General features: G+C 44.6%; 1 protein-coding gene across 4 annotated transcripts in view; it reads left to right on the plus strand.

Moving 5' to 3' along the window:
- The first annotated feature begins 632 nt into the window (after nt 1-632).
- PCP4 (Purkinje cell protein 4) overlaps nt 633-23591 on the plus strand; it is a 114506-nt gene continuing 91547 nt past the window's right edge. For 2 of the 4 annotated variants that reach the window (XM_053310565.1, XM_053310566.1), the window contains exon 1: nt 633-768. In XM_053310565.1, the coding sequence (XP_053166540.1) occupies nt 760-768 (9 nt within the window). In that variant the 5' untranslated portion in view covers nt 633-759. Of the gene's footprint in view, nt 769-9366; nt 9712-23591 lie in introns of those variants that run through there. The other 2 variants (XM_053310564.1, XM_053310563.1) reach the window with 2 other exon arrangements.

Here is a 23591-nt window from a genome sequence, read left to right on the forward strand (position 1 = left end):
CCTCTGGCCTTCATGATATTATTATTATTATTATTATTATTATTATTATTATTATTATTATTATTATATCCCACTCTTCCTCCAAGGAGCCGAGAGCCCATTCAAAAATGGCCTATGACTAATAATAATAATAATAATAATAATAATAATAATAATTATTATTATTATTTTTACATTGATATCCCGCTCTTTCTCCAAGGAGCCCAGACCGTGTAGTACATACTTAAGTTTCTCCTCACAACAACCCTGTGAAGTAGGTTAGGCTGAGAGAGAAGTGACTGGCCCAGAGTCACCCAGCTAGTCTCTTGGCTGAATGGGGATTTTGAAATCGGGTCTCCCTGGTCCTAGTCCAACACTCTAACCATTATACCATGCTGGCTCTTATTTGAGCATGATCCTCATGCTTATTATTTTCATTTGGTAAGAGGAGAAGGAAAAGTTTTATCTTACCATTAACCCTCTCTCCTGTTTCCCCAACTATCATAGTGTAGTTTTTCTTTTCTCTTCTCTGTCTATAATAAACACTTTTTTAGAACTTTGATAGCGCACTTTCCAATTCATACCACTAGGTGGCCCTTTGTGCTCTCAGATACATGCTGAGGAGGTTCAGCAGGTGAATGTTTCTTATTGGTTTACTAGAGGCATGATGCCACTAGGCAGCCCCTTTTAAGAGAAAAGCTAGAAACAGTGCAAAGAGCTCGGTACGGTAGCCTTGTTCTGAGGAATTGGAAATCTGTGAACTGTCATTTCAAAACAAACATGAGTGAGGTGAGTGGACAAATGCTTTTATCTAGAGAGAGGGTAGCAAGTAGCTGAAGAAATAGAATCTGAATGGATGAGAAAAATGCAGCTCCTTTTGAATCAGACAAGAGACAACATGAGAAAAGAAGAATCAACTGTGGAATGATATAAGTTTCAGAAAATGCTAGCATCCATGAGGAGTTTTATTGCTTTAAAATGTTAGCTAGCTTTACAGTGTTTTAGGAAGATGGAAAGCATCATGTGCAAATATTGAACTATTCACCATGTTTTGAAATTTGCAGGTTATCCTCACTGTGAGACATAATTAAAATTAATGTGAGAGCCTCTATTACTCTTGGAAGAGTAATTTGAAGCATTCAAGAGGCATTTGAAGCATCTGCTCTGTGGTTTGCAAAAATCTAAAACAAATAAGCCAGTACCTAATGATCATTAGGAAATAATATTATTAATGAGGGCTCTGCAGATATGCATGGTATACCGAGAGTATAAAAAGATTAATTTCAGTGTCTATTTTGCATGCTTAAAAAGCAAGCTGAGGAGTTGGTTACGCAAAAGTTAAACATCAAAGTGTAAAGCTGACTTTAAAAAATCCTGGTTTGTTTGTTTTTTGTTATTGCTATTCGCTGAGTAGCTGTTGCTGCTGCTCCTATAAATATGGCATCTTACATTTGTACACACAAGGAAGAATGTAGATAGCACAGAGCACTGAGGGACCTTTATGTATTTAAACAAATATATGAAAATAAAACTGGTACACTTGTATTCATTTTAGTGAAATTGTTTTCCAGTGCAAAGCCAGAGAGAAGTATTTCTAGGTTTAAAGTACTTTCATTCAAATGCCATGCCAGCTCCTTTAACAGAGTCACATTTTTTCCATTGCTTATTTTTGGAAGTTATTTCCATTATAAAGGAAAACTATTTTGGGCAGAAGAGTGTCCTTATCCTACCAAGCAGGGTAAAAATGACACCTCTTTAAGATTCTCTCAGAAGCTATTGTGTGATATTCTATGCTGTATTTTACTAATAGTACCTAGGATAAAAAGACATAAAATGAAATCAATGGTATATGAAGTGAATAGTGGGGGGAAAGTTGTTCCTTAGTGTGCATAACATCTTATCCATTAGGAGAGGTGTGTTTTAGAGAACCGAAAAAGATACATAGGAGAAAGTCTTGCAGTACATTTCAGGGAACATCACCATTCTAGAACCAGAGGGATTCCTCATCATGTGTGTGTCATGCTTACTGAATACATCAGGTATCCGTTCTTCCGGAGCTTATCTACTTTCCAACTTGCAGTTGAATAAATAAACTAAAAAATGTCAGTGCTTTTAGCATGCAAACAACCGCAGAACTTTTCAAAAATTTCCTGATACATTTTTTAAATGACTAAAGCTCAGTTGCTGTGCATATCTTTATTCTACCAGGTCATATTTTTATTTCCTTGTTGTTTGCTGTTCATACAGTCGTCATTCACATTGCAGGAGTTTAAATTTGGTTCCTCTTAGAGGAATCTTCCTTCTCTTCATTCAGTAAACTAAAACTCCCCATGTACCCAAAATAGGAATAAGTCTGTACCAAAAATAAGAAATCCGTATTACTAATGTTACATTACCCTTTCATTCTCAAGAAGCCTTTCAAGCAAGTTCTCGCAGAGAAAGCAACATTTGAGTCTGATCCAAAGTCTACCAAACTCTGTCAGGAACATTAAGCATAATTGAAAGATTGGATCATTACTTTACAACCCTTTAGTAAGTGATAAAAAGGTTATATTCTCTTATGGATCTTTGTGAGACGTTGTTACCATGATTAAGAAGATGACAACAGTCTCTAAACATTTATGACTGCCTTTACCAGTGTATACCCAGATCTGCAGAAAGGCAATCAATTTAGTTTTTGCCTCTGCAGTTTTTGGACAAGGCTCCTGACAGGATAAACTGATACTTCAGTGAACTGTCTTCTAATTTTTCCCCTTTAGCTTATTATCTAGATGAAATCTGACATAGTGTAATGGAAAAGAGAGGCTCAAATATGGCTATGAAAACATTTTCCGAAAATAGACTTGGGTATGCAACTAGAAGAGGATGGCCCAGCGGCTGTGGTTGTTTTTATACTAAGAATGGTTAGACTTCCAACTAATTTAAACATTTGGTTTAGAAAGCTCTGGACCATTCAGAATACTGATCTTCAAACTTCATTTATTTTGCCACTTGTGATTATTTTCTCATGTTTATTGCTTCATGACAGGGATCAGCTTCGTTATCCTTTTATGGCTATGGAAAAACAAACACTCTAATATTTTCAATAGACTGAATCTGTCTTTTAAAAAAATCCTTCAGTTAATTTGTGAGGCTTTCTTTTCTTCTGAAGTTTGTCTTAAAACGTAATTAATGCCACAAAATATATGTAAGACAAAAGCAGCAAAGGTTACAATCCAACACAAGCATGCCTAAAAACCATGGATTTTAATGGCTTTAAGTGTACTTAACTTTCTGTTAGATTGTAGCTGAAAAGTAAATTTAAAATTACCCTAATAATTGCAGGGTAATTCCCCTCTTTATACAGTTTGTCCAACTAAGCTGAAGTCACTAAACACTTGCAATCATGTCTGCATAAGACATAGTAAGTCTGAAGGGCCGATCCAATAAAATGTCCTTCGATGCCAAACTTGGAGCACCTTACCTCTAAGAACTGTGTAGCAAAGGAAATTTCAAGACATGCGGATGTCAGGTTACAGCACTTCAGTGGTTTGAACAGCTGTCTACCAACATTCCCCCAACTACTAAGGCCACAAAAATTGTCCTTGTAAGCTTCCCCATTAAAGGTTCAAAAAGGAAAATCCCATCCTTCTAGTATGGGTACATATATACTCCAAATTTAAAGTGATTTAATGGCCATGGCCTCCTTTCTCATGAAGAAACTCTAAAATTAAAATTTTGTAAGGAGAACCTAGAGCAGCTGGTTCCTCCAAACACTGGGGATGTTACCCCTGCCAAGTATCATTTCTTTGCTTGGATTCACTTCCCCAAAGCTCTGCAGACCTAATCCACTCCAGCTCTGCCCATGGAAGCCCTTTCTATCAACCATGATAGCTAAGTGCAATGTTCTTGTTCAGAAGTAGAATGCATTTGATTTAGGGATTTCATTGAGGATCACACACACCACTCAAAATGTGAGCCTTGACTGCTTGCAATACTCACATTATTGTGGACCAAGCAAAGTATCTCAAGTTTTTTGTGCATGTGTGGCTAGCGTTCATCACACAAGCTATTGGCACATGCATAGAACTAATCACGTCTTAAGCCTTTACTCTGGTACTGCAGAAACTGTCATCTTTGATCACTATTTGTCACTGACATAGACTAAAAAATGGCCCAGCTTCTTATGGCAAAACTTAACTGAAGTTGTGAGCAAACCAGTGGAGTCTCTCATTTTTGTGCCCTGCTTGTGATTTCTAGGGGCAGCTGACTAGCCACTATTGGAAAACATTCTCCTCCAAAAGTTCACTTCACTCCTACAGCAATGCTCCTTCAGTTAATTCCCCCCCCGCCAGGTATTTCCCACCAGATTCACCCCCCTTTCAACAATTCATTTCCCCAGATTCATCCCAGTTAATTTTCCCATCTGCTTTTCAAATATATGTAAGGCCCATTCAGACAATACTCTGTCTCTGAGCAGCATTTACAAACTCCCACTGCTCAGCACATCAGCCTGACATTGCTTAATCATGTGGGGTTCTTAGTATTTGAAGTGCGTTGCTTCTAAAGGTAAAGTGTGCCGTCGAGTCGATGTGGACTCCTGGCAACCTCAGAGTCCTGTGGTTTTTCTTTAGTAGAATACAGGAGGGGGTTTACCATTCCCATCTCCTCCACAGTACCAGATGATGCCTTTCAGCACCTTCCTGTATCGCTGCTGCCCGATATAGGTGTTTCCCATAGGCTGGGAAACATACCAGTGGGGATTCGAACCGGCAACTTCTGGCTTGCTAGTCAAGTCATTTCCCTGCGGCACCATTAGGGTTTTTCAACCTTTTCAACCACGGTTTTTCAACCTTTTAAAAACAAATGTACCCCTTCTATCTCAAACCTTCTGCTCGGGTAGCCCATATAATCAGCCAGGTATTGTGGCCCCTATAAGTAAATCTGCCAAAGCTGCTGGGAAATAAAATACAAGTTATGTGACTCTTCCCTGGAATCTGGCAAACTGCCTCCCCCCCCCAGCCTAACTTGACAACCCCTAATTCTTCACTGTCACTTGCTTCCTCCTTGTGTTCCCTGGAGCCTCATGCCAAGGCTCCACAGCATACTCTGACCCACCCACCTCTCCTTCCTTCTCTGACCCACCTCTCCCTCCTCCTCTCCATGTGACTGGCTAGCTAGGTGCTCAGGCTCAGACCAGTGAGACCACCCCACCCTCCGCCTGACTGACAGGCTCAACAGCAAGGGCAAGGGCAGTGCTGAATATCAGTCAGCATTTCTCTTGCTGCTGAGCTTGTCAGTCAGACTGAGGGAGGGGTGGGCTGAGACTGAGCACCTAGCCAGCCCGTCATGTGGAGAGGAAGAAGGAGAGATGGATGTTGCCTGACACTCCTCCCACTCCCCTCCTGGAGAAGGCGCCAATGGTGTAGCATGGAAGTTGGTCAGGTTCTGTGTACCCCCTATGAGGCTTCAAAGTATCTCCAGGGGTTTATGTATCCCTGGTTGAAAGGTGCTGCATTAGGCAAGGCACAATTAGGCAACAGTTTGCCAAGTGGAGGAGGAGACATATGTGCCCACATTCATGCAAAGTGGCCTATTGAGCATCTTGTGTCCTTGCACAAAACCCCCCCACAAAATATGAAATAGGAATCCTGAAAAACTGTAATAGGCATTTGCTTTTCAAATGCTAAAACTTGTCCTAAAGTAGGTAGAAAGGTTTCCTCTACTTTTTTTCCCCTTCAGAGAGGATTGAAGAGCAGTACACATTTGCACTGTTCAGGGGAAAGAAACTGGAGTGTGCTGCTGAACAGTAATGGACCGATTTGGACAGTATTTTGAACTGAAAGGCATAAAGACCTGGTAGAGGAGTGCCATCACCTAACTGCACAAGTGAGGGAGTTAGTCCAAACTTCCCTTCTATGTGCAGCAAATTTATATTTGAATGATGTGCAAATTGGTGTTTGGACAAACTGCTCTCTTGTGTAATTAGATAATGGTGTGATTAGATGATTGTGGGGAGGGGGAGGGGGAAGTGTGTGCCCACGCACACTTGTGTGTTTTATGCCAGCTTGTTCACTGCTTCCTCCCTTGTGTGTTTTCACTGGCCCAATCTGAGTTTGAGTGTCTTCTCTTCTAATATTTGAAATTTGCAAACATGTGCATGGAACCGATTCGAACTGACCCGGACCAGCCATGGAACTGGGATGAGCCAGTTCGTGTGCCAGCTTGGGGGTATACTTGTAAAGGGGAATCTGGTGAGGATTCTCTTTTACAAGCAAAGGCATTCCCTAGTAATGCGGGGGAGGGGGCAGCTGGAGAAAGGGAACTTTTAACCTTTAATTTTCAGGTGGCAAGGGCAGCGGGGACAGAGGAAGCAGTGGCGGAGACACTGGCAACAGCAATCCCCAACAATAGCCACCCAAATGACAGCCTGGGGCAGTGGCGCAAATGGTGTGGTGACGCAGATGGCCTCTGTGCATGCACCGAGATCATAAAAATGCTTGTGCAGAGGCCCGACTAGGCTGCAGCCAGCCCGGATTGTCATTGTGGAGGTCGGCGGGCGGGGCAGGGGTTGGAGGAGCCACTGCCATTGATGTCTCCACCACCACTGCGGCCGCTTCTGCTATCCTACCACTGCCACCTGAAAATTAAAGGTAACCCCAGCTTAATTAGTAGAGCACTAAAGCTACTGACTCCAGTTACAGAGTAGAATGCAGAGTTTAGTTGTTGCAGCTATTTAGAGAAGACATGTGGAGATTCTTGTAGAATAAAATGCCAAGTAGATTTATTGGTGAATTACACCTCTGGCTAGAAAGACCAAATCTTTAATCTAAAAAACTACATTATGAACAGGTAAGGAGAAAGACAGATATGTTTCCATCTGCTCTCTAAGAGGAAAGGAAGGGATTCTGACTCAGCACAGGAAATACCTGTAGAGTCATATCAGGTGTCAGAGACAGGTAGAACAGTTAGCGAGACCCTTACTCACTAGCTTTACTCCCAGTGCATCTAGTGGTCATTAGGATAGTTGGTGCAAAAGGTCAATGCACTGGAACTCCAACAAAAAGTACCCTTTCTTTCATCCCCCACACGGCATTACTAGGGAATGCCCTTTGCTTGTAAAGGGGAATCCTTGCTGGCCCACAAACTGGTTCTTGGAACCGGGTCCAGTTTGAACTCAGACTGCCTGAACTGGGCCAGTTCAATTGGAACCATGGTTCAAACAGAGCTGGTTTGCACATCGCTAAAACATGTACTACTTTTTCACCTATTGAGCTTGCTGGCTTGTCCATAATTGCTACACCAGCTTACAATCAACTGCATAGGACATATTTTCATTTTCTCTTATTTAATAATGTATCTGCACTGCAGTCCTTCCTACTCTATTAAAATCACTGGAAGTTTTACTATAGATTTTAAAGTACATCCTTAGTCAATGAAAGACTCTGTGATCTCTCTGACATGCAGCTGAAGAATCTACAGCCAATGCAATTGTCTCAAGTGATCTGAGTACACTCTTTCTATACATTATCTGATAGTTAGTACATGATTAAATATGAGAAAGACTGAGGTTATAGGATATAAGTGGATTTTGAATGTCTGATAAGTCATGGAGGCTTTGTTCTGTCAGAGACCTGCTTGAAGCTAAAATACTGAAAAATATTTTGTTAAACAGAAAATTGAAATCTCATGTAATCTCTTCATAGAGACCACAGAGGAAACTCTTATTCTTTGCATCTAGTTTTTACTACATTATAAAAGCCAATATGGTATAATGGGTAGCATGTTAAACTTACTGGGGAGACCTTGGTTCAAATCTTCACTTGGCCATGAAACTCAAAGTGGCCAGTCACTCACTTTCTCTCTAAACTACCTCATTGGGTTGTTAAGAGGTTAAATACTGTGAGATTCCATTTATATCGTGAGCTCCTCTTGCAGAAAAGTTGGACAATCATTTAATATGAAATAAAATTACTAATTACACCCTTTAGCATAAGCACAACATACCACGTAGAATGCAGTTACAAAACTAGCTACCTACTGCCAGTACCCAGTGAGATGTAGCCTCTCAATATTTTAGAGACCATGGTTACCATACTGTGCTGGAAACTGGACATCTCAAAGAGACCTGCCTGTGCTCCTTCTGAGTCCCTGTAAAGCACTGGGAATTATGAGAGTAATGTCAGAACTACATTTTCACAATGCTTGGTAGATATGCAACAAGCCCTGTCTTTGGAAGCAGCGTGGGCATGCTTTACAGTGGCTCAGGAGGAGTGTGTGCATGTATACATCTCTTAGATGTATAGTTTGCTGTGCAGTGTGGGAGCCCATATTTTCAACTCTTAATTTCCAGTGTTAGAACAGCAGTGATCTGTGCTTGCTTGCTGCTCTTACCATCTTGTGGACACATCAGCAGTAATGTGAAGGAATGGGTCAGAGAGTAAATTCAGAAGTGTTAGATTTGAATGAACTATGTATGGGGTCCTCAGAATTTTCCTCTGGTAGTAGCAGGAGAGGATCAGGAACTGACAAGGACAGAGAAATAATGGAGACTTTCTGTGATGGAGCCATTTTTGTTTCTATTCTAGAATGGTGGCTGGCTTTCCTCTTTCTCATGACAGCTTCCACTACCAGTCTTTTCCTACATGCGTGGAATTCACATGGACTGTTTTCCACATCTTTTCATTACTCTGAGTTAAGGCAAGGGCAAATATGGATGCATACGGCCCAACAATGTGCAGAAAAATCCCTGAAAGAGGGTGCACTGCTGATTAAAACTGAGCTAAGCCCTAAAAAAGTAGCACATACCCCTGCCCACATTTTAATATGCTGCCAATTCAGTAATAGAATGCCTGAATCTCAGGAGATATTGTGACTGAGCTGAAATACCTCAGGGAGATGATTCGCTTTGTACGCAAGAGCTGCCCAACGCTATACCCCAAGGAATGTATAGCTATAATTAGGACAAACAAGTTATTTATGCCACTTTGAGGATGAAATAATTCCTCAGCTGGCATAAGGTGGGTGTGTAGGGAAAGAAGGCAAAGAAAGATAACTTAATAATTTGAACTGACATCCCTTTATTAGATGGGTGGCGACCTGTCACTTGAAAGAAGAGGGCAAAGGATGTCTTAAACTTGTCACATTGCCCACGCTCCTCTTCTCTACAGAATGAAGATTTGTTACCCTTCAAGGGCCAGGCCAGGCTGCTGGGACTGATGGGAACTATTTTAAAAGAAAACCACATTTTCGCTCCTCCTCCTCCCGACCCAGCCTGCTCGCTTGGCAACCTTTCTATGGCGGCAAAGCAAGCCGAGGACCGCGCCTGCTTTAAGCAGGCACTTTAAGCGGCTTCTTGCCGCCGCCCTGCTCGCTTGTTCAGAGCCAGGTGACTGTGACCTTCTTCTCCGCATGCGCGGCCACACCTTGCGGAGCCGGCGGGGCTGGGGGAGGCAACCGAACTCCGCCGCCGCAGGATGAGCCGCCGGCTGCGAAGGAGGGGCCTTTGGCGCGCGGCGAGGCGGCAGCAGGGGCCACAACAATAAGGCGCTTAAAGTGCCTGCTTAAAGCAGGCGCGCTCCTCGGCTTTCTTTGCCGCCACAGAAAGGCTGCCAAGCGAGTAGAGGGCCCCGACGAAAGAGCTGCTGCTGCTGCAGCCTTTCCTGCTCGCCACCCCCCACCAGCACGAGGCGAGAGAGCCGCAGCATGGAAAAGGGAGCTAGCCCAGGTCATGCCTCCAAGGAGCCTGAAAAAGTAAAGTTAAAACAAAAAACCTTGACAAACCCTCTGCCGCCTCTCCTCCCACCCCGCTTTCCCAAACTGACATAACGATTGGTTCGTTAAATCCTCCCTCCCGGTCCCGGGACATGGAGTGAAGTAAAATAATCCGTACTCTTCGTCATCTTCCCCCTTCTCGATGAAGTGTCCTCCCCCTTTCCCAATACATCGTTCTTCTTTCCACCCTTCTTAGCAGTGATGTGGTTGCAAATGCAGAAGGGCAGGCGCTCTCCAGGAGAGCCCCCCATGGCCTTGGCCACCCGCCAACAGCAGCCCGAGGAGCACCCGCGCCGCTCTCCCTCCCTGCGCGTCCCCCTGCCACGACAGTCGCCCCTGCCCTGCTTCTTAGCAGGCAAGACACAGACACACAAGGCTCACAATAGTGGGGAGCGCCGCTACAGCCGTCGGCTGCTCCCCCTCTTAGACAAATCGGCTGGCCTGCTTCTCCCTGACCTACACACTGTGGATTCCCTCCTTGGCCGTATGGGGCCTTTCCCTTTGCTGCCCCCTTTCTTCCCACCCCACCTTCCACAGCCTCTCATCCCCTTGAATGCCCACCTAGCTTTTCTCTTCCCACCCCGCCCATCCCACCCTTGGCATTACTTATTTGAAGATTGAATGAGTTACTGCTCAGATATCTGTTTCAACCTGCTGAAAGATCTTCTTTTATTGTATTTTACTAAATATAATGTAGGGAAATGTATCTGGGGTTTTCCAGAAGCCTCTGAAGTAGGAGCCTCTTATTAAACTGCTGAAACCCCTTTTCATGAACAGAAGCTGCCCCTTCCTAGAGCGTATGTATATATGACAGGGCAGTTTAAAAAAAAAAATGGGTTAATTTTTTTAACTGCTAAATGTTGCCTCACTCTCATGTCTCCCTCTTGGAGCTGCTGTGGAGAGAAGGGGGTGAAAGGCAGGGGCTCTTTTAGATCTGTGGCCCCATGGAAGAGAAGCCTCACTCCTCTTGCAACTGTCATCAACTGCTGTGTTTTGCCGGTGGCCATTTTGGAGGAGAATACCAAATCTGTTAGTCCTCTTTGGAAGAGCCTTCCGCGAGAAAGAGAAGATGCATTTCTTGGCACTGTTTTAGTCATTTTGTTATGATCTGTCTAGTTAGAAAGGTGGGATACAAATGCTGTAAACAGAGAGCAAACTGAAGTTGCCTTGTTTTGAATGGAGTAAGGGCTGCTGGAACTGACAGAGACGATGCCCTTTCCAGTGCCCCCTGGGCCATCTGTCAGGCCTGCCTGCACTTGGTGGAGATGGTGGGCAATGGGGGGAGGAGGCGGCGGAGGATCAGCCAGAAGACACTGAGCACGGGGCGGGGATTCCTGTGTCTCCCTCCTTCTCTTCCTCCCTCTTCCTCTGGTGAGTTCTTTCCTCTCCCTGAGGTAGGTAGGTGGGTGGATGGATGATGGCATGGATATTTCTCATTTCTCCTATGCCCCAGTGCATTTCCCTCCTTCCCCAGTGTGGTGGTGGAGGAAATGGCTGTGCTCTGTCTGTCTATTCTGTCCATGAGTGAAAAAGAAGCAATGAGTCTGTGTCTACAAATGAGAGAAAGTCTCTTGTGTTCTTGTATATTTTCTGTGTGCTGTCTGCTATGAAATGGGAATACAGCTGTACATTTGAGAGTAAGACTCATTAAACTTAGCAGGACTTCTGAGTAAAACATGCATAGGGTTGTGCTGTAAGAGATGAAGAAGAGTTTGTGTTTGTGTTTTTGAGTTCTCTGCCATCGATCCATAGACTGCCCTTGGATGTCTTAGTATTTCTCATTAGTAACATGGGTAAATGTTTTCTAGATGCTTAATTCCTTGATCACATGCAATTTTGACAAGTAGCATGCTCACTTTCTGGCATTAGAGGTGTTTGTAACTCTGTGTAGGATTATCGCCTATGTTTGTTGGGATGTTTTTTTCTTTGCTCGTATTGCCCCTTTCCTTCTGCCAATTTTTAACTTCCAGCTAACTTCTGGATTTCACTAAACTGCTCCTCAGACCAGATGCTGAACAAAAAAGAGAGAGGAGACATGAGATAAAGTGGATAAAGTGATAAATCCTATCAGATTTATATATCTTCCAACATTGCACATAAGAAAATAGGGACATGCTGCTAGTATACCTGTTCTCATGCTGAAGCTCATTGCATGTCTTCCTTCCTGGACCTCAGCTCCATACACATTGTTGAAGGCTCCATTTATAGCCTGTATTCATTTATTATTTCTTTCTTTCTTTCTATGCTATATTCTTTTCTTGCGCAGCCTACCTGTGCATAAAGACTGCCATTTAGGGAAGGAGTGTCATCAGGTGAAAGGCACTTATTTTAATAGAAATATTATCTTGAAAATGTCTACCAAGCTTGGACCTTACTTCTCTACTGAAATACCTTTTCTCCATTCCTATGGAAATCTGAAATGATACCCCTGCTGCCCATGGCCATACCCCAGTCATGGGCCGAAACTGCTGTCATGGGCAGAATCAGGCCATGAAAACTGCTGTCATGGGCAGAATCAGGGTGTTTGCATTTACTGGTATATGCCCAACAAACCACTTTTGTGAACAGCTGGGGTTTTTTGTGGTGATTTGGAGAGCTCTTGGAAAAATATTGGGTGGAAAAGTCAGAAAGATACTCCTTAGGGGAGCTCCTCCACTGTCTCCAGCCCTCTTGTCTACTAGTCCCCCCCCCACTTCACAAACATATCCAGTTGTGAGTGGGAAAGAGAGAAAATAGCAGCTATGAGGGCTTGCAAAAACCAGGGGCTCTCCCTAAGTTCCTGTCCCCCTGCAGTAAAAGTTTCAGAGCATGTTTAGAGCTTGTACTGCTGATGATATCTTCGGGATGTACAGTGTGTATATATATATATATATATATATATATATTTAATCCTGGTCAATGAATCAGGATAAGAAATTAAAAAAGCAACAACAGAGTTAAGTCAGTAATGTGGACTATGAGCATACTTGGAACTTTTCATTGCAGCAAATGAGGAACAGCTTAGAAACAGCCTTTGGCTGATGTTTTCCCTCCTCTTCCTTGGCACATTGGCAAAGTTCCAAGCAGACAAATAAGGTAAGGGGAGAAACTAGCAGGTGAGAACCATTATGAACTTACCCCAGATTCAGAGGGGTTGGGGTCAGGTTGCAATAGCTCAAATATCTGTGTACCAGGAGAGTTAATTTCCAAATACCACCACCCAATTTTTTATTTTCTCTCTCTCCATCTCTTCTTTTCTGATAGTGTGCAAAAAGCATAATGCAAGAATCTCCTGTCCTCAACCTTTTGCTAAATTACTGGCCTTTGTTATTGTATGGGAAAAAATATTGAAGAAATGCAAATATATAAGCAATTTCTTAATTTGCTTTTCCTGTCAATTCAAAGGGAAAAAAATAGGCAGTTAAGAACATAAGAATAGACCTGCTGGATCAGGCCCAAGGCCTGTCTAGACCAGCATCCTGTTTTACGCAGTGGCCCACCAGATTTCTCTGGGAAGACCACAGGCAAGAGCTGAGGACATACCCTCTCTCCTGCTGTTGCTCCCCTGCAACTGGGATTCAGAGGCATTCTTCTTAGGCTGGAGGTGGTGGTGTTTGCAGGTGCAAAACAGGCAAAATTATAACTCTTACTAGAACAGCATCAGTGTGGTTACAGAACTATACAAGTTACCCAGAATGCTTCATTATGTTCCTCTCCAGTCTGACTTCCCCCTGCCCCCAAATAATTCATTTTTCTCTTGGAACATTACAGCACTATAGAATGTAATGAGTGTTCCCTATTTTAGAATACATGGCTAAGGGAGATGATTTACTTTTGACATCTTGTTCCCAGAAACGTACATAGGAATGTAACTTTGCTTGCAAACTAGGATATAGTGATCTAAATATATATATATTTAAATATACTCTAACCATAATAGAGCCAGCGTGATGTAGTGGCTAGAGTGCTGGACTAGAACCGGAGAGACCCAAGTTCAAATCCCCATTCAGCCATGAAACTAGCTGGGTGACTCTGGGCCAGTCACTTCTCTCTCAGCCTAACCTACTTCACAGGGTTGTTATGAGGAGAAACCTAAGTATGTAGTACACCGCTCTGGGCTCTTGGAGGAAGAGCGGGATATAAAATGTAAAACAAACACACAAATAAATAAATAACTTTAAAGCCACAAAAAGACAAAATAGACAAATGAATCTGAAGTGCTGTAACTGAAAATCTCTCTGTGAGACATTAAATGCTTTCTAAAATCTAGTATTGCTGTATCATAGATTAACTCATTTTGTACAGTCTAATAGACATCTGGAGACTGAAGGCAAAATTCTACTTTATATTTAGGCATGGAACATCCCACATATGAAGTTTTCTGCCTTTTCTTTAATGAACAACGCTTTGTGGCTTAAAATGCTATAGTAGGATATAGTGTAAAAACTATAATCCACCATTATAAGCCAGAATATTCTATTTGTCATAAAAACAAACGGGGTGCAAAAACTGCCGGAAATTTGGCAGTTTTAAAGTTTATTCTTAAATAAAGCAGCTCAGTGACAAGCACCACAATAAGGACATAAGAGCAGCCATGCTGGATCAGGCCTAAGGCCTATCTAGTCCAGCATCCTGTTTCTCACAGTAGCCCAATCAAATGCTACTGAGAAGTCCACAGGCAACAGGTGAGGGCTAGGGATGTGCACAAATCACAATTCAAAGCGCAATCCATAACACATTCCCTGCACCTTTAAAACGGAGGAGAGCAGATGAATACCTGCTCTGCTGCTCGCTTGCTGCCACTTCCTGAATCAGCGGTGCTCCTCCCAGCTATCTTTCCATGCCAGCGTGGCTCTGCCCCTGCTGCCCCCACATGACGCTGGCATGCACATGGCCTCTGTGCATGTTGGTGTTGTGCGGGGCAGCTGGAGCAGAGCACTGCTGGCGTGTGGATTACTGGGAGGAGCACCACTGATTCAGGAAGTGGTGGCAAGTGGTGGTGGAGTAGGTATGCACCTGCTCTCCTCCGTTTTAAAGGTGCAGGGGATGAGTTATAGATAGGGCTTCAAATTGTGATTTGTTTACATCCTCAGCACAACCTCCCTCTTGCTGTTGCTCCCCTGCAACTGGATTCAGAGGCATCTTGCCTCTGAGGCTGAAGGTGGCCTATAGCTACCAAATTAGTAGCCAACGATAGACCTGTCTTCCATGAATTTGTCGAAGCCCCTTTTAAAGCCATCCAAGCTATGGGATGGGTCTGCTCTGGGAAGAGCACCTGCATGCTTGCATGCAGAAAGATCCAAGTTCCGTCCCTGGCATCTCCAAGATAGAGCTGAGAAAGACTCCTGCCTCCAACTTTGGAGAAGCCACTGCCAGTCTGTGTGGACAGTTTTGAGCTAGATGAACCAATTGTCTGACTTGGTAGAAGGCCGCTTCCTATGTTCTTGTTATCCATACTGCTCCTGGTAGAGTGCATCTCTGGAGGCTGGGAAAAAGAGTTCCGGCCTCCAGGAATTCCTAAATGCACCAAGCAAGCAGCGTGGTTCATTGACGGATTGCCCTTCAAGCCAGGCGCTCAAGGCACCTCACTTTGTGTATACTCTGGCTGCATGGGTTAAAGGCTGGTTTAAAAACCCTGTCTTCCTCAATCCTGGTGCTGCACACGAGCAGCTCAACCCAGGTTGGGCTGCTTGTGTGCACAGTCTCATAGTGTCTGCCAAAATTGGGGTGTGTGTGTGTGTGCGCGTGCGCGCGCATCTCAAGTGGTTGAGAAGAAGCTGCCAATACTAGGAGTTCCAGGATTTGATATGGGGAAGTTCACATCCCCGCCCCCCCCCCCCGTTATCAACCATTTTTGGAGCACAAATTATCTATTATATTTATTCTCCTGGGTGTGCCTTGGAATGTGCGTCCCAGAGCCCAGCTGATTGGCTGGGCGGTGGATGCGCCTGATTGGCTGAGGTGCACCCAGGAGGATTGGTTGCCGTGGCAGTGGCAGGCCTGGCCGCAGAGGCCAGAGGCAGTGGTGGGCCCAGCCCAGCTGCGGAGGCAAGGCCCAGGAAGGGGGGGGGCAGAAGTGGCGGTGGGGAGGAGAGGCAGCTGGGCTTGGAAGTGGAGACTGGGGCAGAAGGTGTGGGGTGGGAAGAGGTAACCACCGGCCCCCAAGAGTGCACAGATGCTCTGTGCAGGGTTGGCTAGTATAAGACTATTTTATGAGTTTGCATCATTTCCCTCCATATATCTCTCCCTCCATCTTACCATACAGGGCTTCTGTGTGGTGTTCATCTGTGATGGTTTGTTGGTGTGAGACTGTTTGGTGCAGAGCTTTAATGTTCTATTAAAAAAAAACAACGCTCAGAATTTAATAAGGGCTGAGAAAAAGAAAACGAGGAAAACTAAAAAGAAGGGAACTAGAAAGAACACTGTTTCGGCTGCTGATGAGGGGGTATTTACCACAGTGTTGAAGGACCTGCGGTTGGCTATGCTAAAGATTTAAATTGCCTGCATATTTTAAAGAACATTTGTTGTGATGTCTATCTATCTATCTATCTATCTATCTATCTATCTATCTATCTATCTATCTATCTATCTATCTATCTATCTCACACAACCAGAGATAAGATACTCCTGAGGATTAATCTCATAGTGGTCTGCCTATCTGCCTTCCCTAAATGAGGCTCTTGGGGGAAACTGGAGGCTGAGAATATGGTACTTCTGGGGCTCCTTCAGAAAAGTAGACCATATACCAAAGAAGATGTCTACTTTATTCATTTCTTATATATTTTCCCTCTTTTGTTGAGTTTGCAGTTTGAACAAGCTGAGGGGGAAATGAGCAGCTTCTCTGCCTTTTTGCTCCTAGAACTGCGCTGGAAACGAGCATATGGACTTATGAAGCTTCCCTGAGTCAGACAATTGGTCCATCTAGCTCAAGATTTTCTACATAGACTGGTTGCCACTTTCTGGGGTTTCAGACAGGGTTTTTCCCAGCCCTAAAGGGAGATGCTGATCCTGGCTCCAGGGTTTTCCCCAGCCCTAAAGGGAGATGCTGATGCTGGCTTCTCCCACGCATTCCAGTACCTGCTAAACTAATGACAAATAATGTAGTAGATGTGTTTAAACTAAAAATGCGGATAGTGCTTAAAATAAAACTGATGTGCCTTAAGACTTTATACCAGGATGTTGCTGTAACAGGATGTTGCTGTAATTTTACAGTCCTGGGGTGTGGGTGTGTGTGCATGTGTATGACAGTCCTTGGTGTCCTACATATCCTAGCCTTAAATATCCATAGTGCTGTGATTATGGTTTTTATACCACAATCAATGTGCAGAGTATCTTCAGAGTATCATGTGTGTATACACGCACACAAACAAACGGAATTTGGTCTTCAGCCTCCTCTGACCTGGAATTCATACAGCATATCCATTAGTTCCTTTTACATGAAGATTGCAGTTCACATTCCCTTGTAATCAATTGCAAAAACATTCAGGAAGCTTGTTCTGACAGCCAAGAATTGAAGGGTAGGAAGCAACAAAGCCAGCTATAACTGGTTGTGAGAACCCTCAGGACTTTTGCCAAGCCAGCCTGTTTAATCCTGTGTAGCCCAACCTTTCTATCTAGGTCTTAAGTGAGTTAGGGCAAAAATATTAGCTGTCCTACCGTAGAGTTTGGTTGTGTGGGTGCCTTTGCCATTTTAAACTGTTCCTGCCTGCCAACCACCATCGTTATCATAGGTTTCTGAGGTTAGAGAAGCCAAGCAGAGGAGATCTGCTGCTGTACTGAGGGCTGCCTCACTACTGTGCACACAATGCATTATGGGATGCAGCCTTTGATTCTTCGTGGATCCATTTTGCAAAGCTGCAGTGCAGTCCACAAATGCCTGATCATGTGGGTGATGAGTTAGAGCCACATTGAGGCCCTGTTCATTTGTTGGGCTTTGAATAGGAGATCTTACCTCCTCTATACCACCCTCAGATGGTCATGTGAACAAACCTATTGAATGCAATGGAGCTTGATTGCAGTCAAAGTTTCTAGAGCAGGGTTGCACTACTTGGACTCCCTCTGTATTTGGACTACAACTGCCCACCGTGGCCGATAGTCAGGGATGATGAGAGTTGCAGGCCAACTTCTGCAGGAGGGCTGAAGATGTGCAGCCCTGTTCTAGAGGAACCAATATTGGCAGCCTGATGGCCTGTTCAGATTGCTCTCATACATGCCATTTGGGAGATCCTGATTGATTTGATGAAGGGAAAGAAAGGGAGACTGAAAGCTACGACTGATAGAAAACAAGTTTGAGAAGAAATGGCAGAGAAAAGGAGGTGTATAAGAAACAAAATGCCAGCAAAGGCACGACAAGTGTGTTCTTCAAACCTGTTAATTAATTCATGCAACAATAGCAATACTAATAGCAACACTATGAGCTACTGTATTGATGGGATCACACAGGTCTCCATGCAGCCACAAGGTGTCACTTATTCCTACATGCCATTGTGGGAGATAAACACCAAACACCTGTACAACTGTTCCAGATAAAGAGCTTTTTAAACAGTGGGAGGCATGTGTGCTCATGGCAAGATGTTGATGATGGTCCAAGAACATCTTTATGCTAGGATGCTACGAACACGGATACAGCTCTTCATCCTACGCTGAAAAACAGTATGTAAATATTAATAACAATCCTATTCTCCTTTAGAAGGAAAAGATTGTGCTGCAGGATTCAGTTTTTGCTCTCTTTTTTTTACTGCGACAGACTAATATGACAACCCTTGAGATTCAATAATAAGTGGATCAGAGGAAGACAACTGTGATCCACTCGCCATATGATAGATGTAACTTTAGCCACCACACAACAAACTACTTTTAGTGGTGTGGCATCTAAATTTGTTTCATAGAATCCAGGGAGCCTTTAAAAAATATGCCAGCCATTCATGAATGACTTAAAACAGATACTGGATCAATATGTATACAGTTTCCTAGGTGGCAAAAAGCTAGCCAGAAATTCATTCCTTTCTAATTTAGGATAGGAAGCACAGTATCTAATGCACTGTCCATTGTAAAAACAATCTCAGAAAAAATGAGCAGATTCTGCCCCCCCCCCGGTGATCATTTTTACGGTTCAGAGTGCATTGGCTACTGTGCCTCCTTTCAAATTGTGTATGAATTGTTTCTATTCTGTTCTTAGCTTGCTGGGGTGATCCAGTTTCTGTACTAGAAAGGAGGATTGTAAATACTGTCCATTTCAAGAGCCACTGTTTCTCATGCCTGTAACTTCAGTGTCGACTGTTATGGTTTCCAGAAATAAAAGTATTCATTTACACCAGTGCAGCAGGAGTATCATTTTACATCTGTGTAAATGGCACCAAAAACACAAGAAATAGGGCAATGACATTCAAGGAGTATGCAGATCAGGATCATGGTGAAAGAGGAAATATTAAGTGTCTGTCTCTATTTCTTATTTTCCTAAGTCTTGTACAGGGCAAAAAGTTGAAGAATTCAAAGTAGTAGCCAGTGGCAGTCACAGTAGCCTGATGATATTTGGGTTGCATCCTAAGTACAGTTCTGATAACTGCATCTTTAAAAAAAAGTAGAAAAGGTATAGAAGAGAGCAACTGAGGGATGAAGAAAGACTCCCAACATTTTGGGCTTTTTTTGTTGTTAAGAAAAAAAGGCAATTAAGGAGACACGTGATTGAGCCTTCTTATTTATGGTACAAGTGAATTTTAGCCCGTTGAAAAACGGGCGCTAGTAATGCTTTCGGCCCCCGCCGCCGAACCTCCCAGCTGCCCGATCCCACCATTTGTACAGGAAAGAGGAGCTCGCCAGCAGAGCTCCTCTTTCTGCAAAGGCTCTTCTCAAACTGGCGCTTTGAGCGGAAAGGACGCCCTTTCCGCTCAAAGCGCCAGTTTGAGAAGAGCCTTTGCAGAAAGAGGAGCTCTGCTAGCGAGCTCCTCTTTCCTGTACAAATGGTGGGATCGGGCAGCTGGGCGGGCGGTTCGGCGGCGGCATTTTTCAGGGCCAATTTGGCCCTTAGTAATTTGGCGGGGGGATGGGAATGGTGGGATCGGGCCCCAAGGTTTCCCCCCCCGCCCGGCTTTACTGGCGGCGCCAGGCCTCGGCGGCGGCTCCGCCACCACCTCGGCCAGCTTCCCCGCCGCCTCTTCCCCCGGCGCCTCTCTCCTTTATTTGCGGCGGCCGCTTCTGGCCCCGCCTCACCCGCACTCCCGCCGCCAGTTGCCCCGTCGCGGCCACCGCCACCTCTGGCCGTGGCCACGGCTGCGCCGCCGCCTCTCCCGCACTCTCCTCCTGGCGTAGGCGGTGGCCACTTCTCCTTCTCCCGGCCCCAACATGGCCGCCGGGTCCTGCCGTTCGTGCCTCCCTTGCCCTGTTCTGGGCATGCCCAGAACAGGCCAGGCACGAACGCACGCTTGGTGTCCGTCCACGGACGGACACCAAGCGTTTTATTAGAGAGGATGGACAAAGATAACTTTTTCCTCTTCACAACACTGGAACCAGGAGTCCTGCAATAAAACTGATTGTCAGAAATGTAGGACAGACAAAAGGAAATATTTTGTCACATAATACATACTCGATCTATGGAATTCATTTCCAGAAGATATGGCAGCCAGTGTTGGACTAGATAGGCCTGATGTAGTCAGATTTTTCTTATGTTCTAAGTTGATTTTGCATGAATGGAAGGCACTTTCATTTTCTCAAGAGGGAATGATTTGCATTGATTCCCCTCCCTCTGCAGCCCCTGTGCTGTTTCAAGGAGTACCCCAAACTTTAGGAGTAGATTTTCAGGAACCACAGGAGGCTGCTATGGGGAGGAGAAACTCTCTTGCTGGAACTTTCTTCTCTATTTGCTATGTATGTGCAATACAATCTATAGCTTTCTCTCTCCATTTACATATTGTAATTTTCACTAGGGATGTGCAAACTGGTTTGGGGGTTTGTGGTTCAACGGTTCGGGTTTGGAGTCGAACTGAACCCCCCCCCCCGCGGTTCTGTCTGGACCAGAACCAAATCACTGCACCAGTTTGTAAATTTTTAAATAAAATTAAATAAAATTTTACTTGTAGCCTCTTTGGGGGGCTTCCTAAAGGCCACGGGGGGTCCATGAAGGTTCCCTCCCCCCCCCATCGGCCTAGTTTATCACCACCATGGCCCTTAAAACCTTCCTTTTTGACCCATTTGGGCCTCTGTAAATCGGTGCGGCAGCCATTTTGCCTGCCGCCGCGCATGCTCAAGTGGCCTCTGCAAGGCTTGGCATGGCCCAGGGCCTTGCAGGGGTCATTTGAGTATGTGTGACAGCCATTTTTAAAAAATTAAACAAAAAAATGGCTGCCACGCAAGATCAAATGACCTCTGCGAGGCCCTGGCCCATGCCAGGCCTCGCAGAGGCCATTTGAGCATTCATGGCGGCAGGCAAAATGGCCGGCGCGCTGATTTACAGAGGCCCGAACAGGTCCAGAAGGAAGGTTTTATGGGCTGTGGCAGTGATAAATGAGGCCAGCGGGGGAGGGGGAACCTTCTCGGACCCACCCACTTGGCAGCCTTTAGGAAGCCCCCCGAAAGGGCTACAGGTACTAAAAACTCTTATTTTTTAATTTATTTTAAAAAATTCATGAACATCCCCCCCAGACAGAACTGGGGGGGGGGGGGAATTCGATGGGGGCCGGACTGAACTGGCCCGGTCAGGTTCAAATGCAGCTCACAGTCAAACTAAACTGGGCTAGCCGGTTCCGTGCACACCTCTAATTTTCACTGGGTTGGTTTTGGTCGAAATAGCATACAAAGCCAAAACAGTTGTCTCATTTTTGACTTGGATGTATATCTTGAAAGTTTCCAGATTGTTCAAGATCCATTTTATTTGTATGTATGTATGTGTTTATTACATTTATATCCCGCTTTTCCTCCAAGGAGCCCAGAGCCCATAACCAGAGCCCATAACCCATACATGGTTATGTTTGTCCTCACAAAGAGCCCTGTGGAGTAGGTTAGCCTGAGAGATATGTGTCTGGCCCAGAGTCACCCAGTGAGTTGCATGGCTGAATGGGGATTTGAACTTGGGTCTCCCCTGTCTTAGTCCAACACTAACCGCTGCACCACACATACACAATGGGCCACTGAACAATATAAGCCAAATTCCCTTTGCAGTTATGAGCCTTCTATATAGGGCCATATCCCTCACATATATCTTAGAGAGCGCCGCCTTCTGCATGATCCCCACTGCACATTAAGGTCATCTGAAGAGGTCTGTCACCAGTTACCACCGGTATGTCTGGTGACAACTCAGAGGCGGGCCTTCTCTGTAGCCGCTCCTGGGCTGTGGAATGTAGTCCCTGCAGAAATCCATAATTTGAATTCTTTATTGGGTTTCTGTTTGGCTTGACCTTCCAGGGCTTTTTAATTGTTGTAAATGGTTTTAATGTAACCTAGTTTTTCAGGGTTTTAAACTGTTTTGATGATTTAATTGTTGTTTTATGGTGTCTTATAATCTCTGTTTTAATTGTTAGTTGATTTTAATGGTTTTGGAACCATTTTGGAAGGGTGGTATGAAAATGGAATAAATAAATATATCTTTGCTGTAGCATGATGCAGATTTATATCCAACTGCAGTCCTCATCAGAAGATTCTCCTTATATAAGGCTTTTCTGGTGCCATAAGGTCTGCATTGCCTGCTGTATACAATCTCCTTTAGCAGCCTTCAGCATATGAGGTATTGCCAAAGGAAATGAGAGCATGGTTGACATGTGCTTTCTTTTCTGCTGTACCTGATGGATGGCAATAATCCATGTGAGCTCACTGAAGTCCTGAGGCAAATAAGATGTAACAAATGTAGCATGTGGCCCGCTTTTCAGCTTCCTCTTAGTACTTCAGTATGCCCTGAAAGGCAGATCCTAAGGGCTGATGAAGGGCACACAGAAGAAAGTATGTGTAGAGGTACTAGCCTCTCCCAACCCTTTATGACTTGGAACTGGGTTATATTACAGTAAGTACCATTTTCAACCCAATGAGCCTACTCAGGCGTTATGGTCAGCTTCTCACATTCTGCTCTCTGGCCTGTCCTTAATGCAAATTGATTTGCCAGGTACCAGGTACAGGAGTTTTTTCAGTACTGCCACAGCTTTGAAATTTCCTCTCCAGGGAAATTAGCCAGCTTCTTATTCTTGCTGCTTTTAAGTGTGCCGTCAAGAATCAAATGTCTTGCTTCTCTCTCTCTCTTTCTGCTGTGCTTTTATCTGGCTGCTGTCTAGTTTTGTGGTGTCTTTAAAATATTATTATAAAATATTATTATACACATATATTTTTGTTTTCCCTGCTATTGTAGCTACCTTGGTCCTGAAAGGCAGGATACAAATATTATTCATAAAATAAAATGGGCAACCTCATTGCACAGGGACCCAGTGCTGTGTGTATGTTATAATGCACACAATGAGCTCTGGGTGAGGTTGCATCAGGAAATGCTTGCTATATGGGAATCATCCTTGATTTCCTGTAGGAAGTTGTGTGTGAGAGAGATTCTTATGTATGTACTAGTAATTTTTAGCCCGTTGTAATAACGGGCGCTAGCCTTAAGGGGAGCTACTGCCACCTCTTGCTGAGGCCGCGGCCGCCATCGGGGCTAGTCGCCCCGCCACCGCCTCACCCGCACTCTCGGTGGCGTCGCAGCCGCTGCCAACGGGGCCAGTCGCCCCACCGCGGCCACAACTACCTTTGACCGAGGCCGCGGCTCCGCCGCCGCCTCGGCCACACTCTCCTCCTGCCGTTGGCGGCGGCCGCTTCTCCTTGGCCCGCCGCTTCTGCTCCTCCCGGCCCTCTCGCCGTAACGGCGGCGGCCGCCATCGGAGCCAGTCGCTCCGCCGCGGCCACCGCCTGGTCCA

Source organism: Hemicordylus capensis, chromosome 3 (genome assembly GCF_027244095.1).
Source record: "Hemicordylus capensis ecotype Gifberg chromosome 3, rHemCap1.1.pri, whole genome shotgun sequence".
NCBI classification, from domain to species: Eukaryota; Metazoa; Chordata; class Lepidosauria; order Squamata; family Cordylidae; genus Hemicordylus; species Hemicordylus capensis.